General features: G+C 40.8%; 1 protein-coding gene across 1 annotated transcript; it reads left to right on the top strand.

Moving 5' to 3' along the window:
* Positions 1–2,803: 2,803 nt before the first annotated feature.
* Positions 2,804–3,361, top strand: LOC136453344 (lysM domain-containing protein ARB_00327-like). Its single transcript, XM_066453915.1, has 2 exons — positions 2,804–2,918; positions 3,042–3,361. The coding sequence occupies exons 1-2, from the start codon at positions 2,804–2,806 to the stop codon at positions 3,359–3,361; spliced, it is 435 nt and encodes a 144-aa protein (XP_066310012.1).
* Positions 3,362–4,715: the final 1,354 nt, after the last annotated feature.

Below are 4,715 nucleotides of genomic sequence, written 5' to 3'. Positions count from 1 at the left end.
TGCAACTTTTATATATAAGTATCTCCATTTGGTACCATATAAGCAAGATAAGATTTTTTCAAGGTGGCGACCGCCGAAAATTTATTTAACTTTTTTAGCATCTTAACGACCTCAAATGAAAAAAAACTTAAAACTACAAAGTTGTAGATCCCATCGAGAGCTACAACTTTCATATAGAAAGCATCTCCATTTGACATCATATAAAAAAGATATGTTTTTTCCAAGGCGACAAGCGATTATACGCAATTAATATACTGCTAAAATATTATTTAATTTTTTGAGCATCTTAATGACCTTAAATGAAAAAACAAAAAGCTATAAAGTTGTAGATCTCATCATGAGCTACAATTTTCATATTGAAAGTATCTCGATTTGACACCATATAAAAAAGATATGATTTTTCCAAGTCAATGAGTGATTGTACGCGATTAATATGCAGTTAAAACTTTGTTTAATTGTTTTGAGCATCTTAGCGACCTCAAATGAAAAAACTTAAAACTACAAAGTTGTAGATCTAGTCTAAGGGCTACAATTTTCATATAAAGATCATCCTTATCAAAGGTCGTATGAAAGAGATATAATCTTTCTAAGATAAATATGATAAATAAGGTGTTACGGGTTTGGTAACTTTGATCCTTACTTAATAAATATAAATATTTATATTACTAAATAATTTATTGATTTTAATTAGGAGTAAATTATTATTCTTATGACATGAATTAGCCAATGGCTTAACTAATCAAATCGTAAACTGCAATCTTGAGCAGTTTGTCATCCAATCTAATCAAAACAAATGTTTATCTAAGTTGCCCGCACATACCAATGCAAATCCTCTAAGCTGTCCGCATATACCGGTGCAACTTTCGATAAGGCTTGGTATATGGAAATCGAGATACGACGATAATTAACCCCAACCAACTTTAATTAGATATAAAAAGTACAAGTTTTTACGGGTCCTTAAAAGAAGTCACGAAACTTGATATTTTTAATTAACACATGGGTTGTATGAAAACTAAAGTTATGATACATTTGGGAGTAAATATTTTGTGCAACCACCCGCAACATCAAAAATAGCACCACTACAAATTAAGCTGTCGCGAGCGCTGTAGTTGTGCAACAAGATGAAACGAATAGTTATAATGTTTGATAGCTTTTTTTCTCTCGTTGCAGCGCACGGACATATTTGCTAGTAACTACAAAGGATCATCTTGAAAAAAAGCATAGCACATCCTTAGTAATTCCCTTTATTGAGAAAAAGCATAGCACATCCTTAGTAATTCCCTTTATATGTCCATGTCCATAGTAATCTCCTCTATATGTCCATCATCCATCCTCGGTATTTTTTGGCAGTTACTACTGAAATAACACTTTATCGCCTTATTGTCATCCTAAATAGCATAATAAATGAAATCAAGAAATCTCACCCAATCAGCTCATGGAGCCAAATGTGAGGTTATCAATGAAACAGACTTTCTTCATCAATAATCATAAGCTTCAGGTAAATACTACCACCACTGCAGCGAAACAATATTACAGTATAATTTTTCTCTTTCTGCATCCATGTAAAGGCAACATGAATGACGAAGGTGTTCTCCATATGGCAAGAGGCTTAAATCTGATAGCCTTAACTTGCTTGGTGGTGACTGCATGGAAAGAAAAGTAGACCGAAGCTTAATTACGAAACTGCTGAACTGGAGGGAATATTAACATTTAGATATCTGAACCTGTGTTGGTATTTAAGGTTAGGCACATACAGATACAGCCGTGAAATATTGGGCTCTATAGAGTTAGCGAAAGGAAATTTTATTTCAAGTCTGGCTAACATCTGCTACCCTGTAACTGCAAAGATGAAACAATACTTAAACTATAATATATTGTGTGCATACCTTGACATATATACTTTGGGATATCTCCCAACACCTCGACGCTCGGGACAAGGAACCATCCCCGTGGTAAATGGTAGGGGTAGCCGCCGCGGCAGGAGGAGGCAAAAGAGGCGACGAACCAGAGGACGGCGCTCTAATTTCCTGAACGTATCTGCTGAAAGAGGACATGCTTCGGTGTGGAGGAGACAAGGGCGTGAGAGGGCCTGACGTAGGGGCCGGGGCCTAGGACGGAGGACTGGTGAGCACTTGCCAGCGCGGCAGGGTCGTTTAGGACTGGGGACTGGGGACACGAATGCTGAACCGGCTGAGGCCGTAGATAACCAATGTGTTGACCGGCACGGAGCAGTCATAATCGCCACGTGCAACGTAGGCACAGGCCAATTACACTTGGATGGCCTGGCGGTGCTTCAATTTATTCACGGTTGAAGCTCTACTAATAATTATATCTTATTCCCTTATTAAAAAAAAAGATTATTCCAAATGAGCTCCATTGCAATCATAAACATCCCCTTCGGCTGCACTTGCTGGTATTCCAAATGAGCTCCATTGCAATCATAAACACCCCGTTCGGATTCACTTGCCGGTCCAGGGCCATATTGCCATGGGAGACGCCGGATAAAAAATGTGCTGCGACGACATGTCCATAGCAGCGTCACCGATTCACCCGTCCGTTGGTTGGCCGTCCTTGCGACATGTCCAAGGCCGTACGTCTCAGAACTTATAGCTTCTTCCATCGATTCGTCACGTACTACTAGATACATCTTTATCAGCTACCGCATTCGCCAAGCTATAAGAAGGCGCGAAGCATGCTCTTTGCGACACCAAGCCATCCAAGCAATAAAGTATATATAGCTCGAGCCAATTCTTCTACACAAAATCTATCTGCTGCTTGCACGGTTGAAGCGGCAGCACTCGCAATGGCGAACCACCGCGCCGCCGCCGCCCTCCTCCTGATCGCGTCCCTCTTAGTGGCGGTCGCCATATCCGGGGCCGACGCGAGGCCCACCGTGCGGCGCGACGCGCATGGACAAGGTATGCAGCTACATATTCCGACCCGTCGTCCAAGCAATCATCCGGCATGAAATGCATCTGTGCTCGTGTGTCGTTGTCTGACCGTACGATGAGCATGCGTGGCGAATGAATGAAATGCCGCAGGTTACTTAGCGGATGCTGCGGGGCCGACGGTGTCTAAGGCGGAGCCGACCTGCGACAACTGTGAGGTGCCGGAGCCGCCGGAGCCGAAAGCGGAGCCGCCGACCTGCAGCACTTGTGAGTCGCCGAAGCCGGAGCCGGAGTCGGAGCTGACCTGCAACAAGGTGCACGGGGTGCAGACGGGCGAGACGTGCTGTTCCGTGGGGGAGGGCGCGGGGCTGACCCAGGACCAGTTCCTTGGCTTCAACCCCAACCTCTGCTGCGAGAAGCTCTTCGTCGGCCAGTGGGTCTGCCTTGAAGCCACATCCGGTTGTCATGACTGACTTTAATTTGCACTGGCCCCCTGGTCCCTGCGTCTGCGTCGCGACAATGCTGAGTCGTGCTTTGGCTTTGAATAAGGAGGCGCGTTACCTCAAAAAAAAAAAAAAAGAATAAGCGGCACGTCCTACGGTGGTTTCGTTCTCTGTTATGTTCCCCTCCATGTATAAGCAATGTTTTTTTTTTCTCGAATAATGTATGAGCAAAGTTTTTTTCTCTCGAATAATAGCACTTTTTCAGTATTCTATAATCATGCGTGTCACCCTGTCTCCGCAACACATTTTCAGGAAAAAAAATTTGATTTCGTCGGTTTGGTCTCATGTAGATGTAGTCATGCATGTGTATGTGTCTTCGATCGATATGTACCGTGCGTTCGTGTGTTTTTCATTTCGTCCATTGTGTTGCTGATGCGAGGAGTTGGTACGCTTTGGACTCTGCTAATTCAACCGCCACTGGCCTAAAACGTCTCATCGCGGTCACCACATATTTTTTATGGTTGTACAAATTTGGATCTCTAATTAATAACCACTAGAAAATACGCCCTATGATGCTGCAGATAAACGTTACTCCCTCTATTCTAAATTATAAGGTATTCCAACTTTCTTGAAGAGTCAAAGCATCTCAATTTTGATTAAAATTATAGAGAAAATTACAAAGATTTATGATATCAAATAGGCATATTATAAAAATATAATTAATAAAGAATCTAATGATAGTTATTTATTATCATAAATGTTATTATTTTAGTATATAAATTTGGTCAAACTTGAGATGTTTTGACCCTCAAGAAAGTTAGAATAACTTATTTGGGATGGAGGGAGTATTATATAGTTAAAAATATGCCAGGCCAAGTGTTGAAGGGGTTTCTGATCCTTGATCCTTGATCCTTGGCTTGGGCTGTTAATTTAACTTTGGGGAGGAGCATGCAAGTCTACTATAGACCAGAAGGAATAATCAAGGAGCAATTAGGGTTTCTAAGGATCATAAATTGTTATCACCGTACCTTCATGTAACACCTCTGGTGTTACGAGCTCGCTTAGCATTAAGATTATGGCCTGAGAAATAGATCTATAAGTATAGTGAGTTAGTTTAATCAAATGCGATAATGAAAAACCTAATCCTTAATTATATGGATAAGTTAATAGTTTGAGTTAAAAAGTGATTTTTATAAAAGCAATAATAATATAGAACGTGTGTTTGGGATTTTAATAAAAATTGAAGTACAAGTCGAGTAGATGAAAACGCAACTTGGATTTTGGAAAACAAATGTTGTTGACTAGGGTTTTTGCCAGCTCAAAAATCAAATGGGAAATTAAAATTAGCCCTTTTCGTTGAATCAGCAAAAATTTGAAGTTGTGT

Source organism: Miscanthus floridulus, chromosome 5 (assembly GCF_019320115.1).
Source record: "Miscanthus floridulus cultivar M001 chromosome 5, ASM1932011v1, whole genome shotgun sequence".
In the NCBI taxonomy this organism is placed as follows: Eukaryota; Viridiplantae; Streptophyta; class Magnoliopsida; order Poales; family Poaceae; genus Miscanthus; species Miscanthus floridulus.
Note: the sequence above shows the minus strand (reverse complement) of the source record. Positions and strands in the feature narration are given on the sequence as shown.

Bases quoted from the DNA above. Each gene is read 5' to 3' on its own strand.
- LOC136453344 (XM_066453915.1), top strand. From the start codon at position 2,804: ATGGCGAACCACCGCGCCGCCGCCGCCCTCCTCCTGATCGCGTCCCTC. The intron at 2,919-3,041 runs GTATGCAGCTAC...GAAATGCCGCAG, and splicing joins GCGCGACGCGCATGGACAAG to GTTACTTAGCGGATGCTGCG.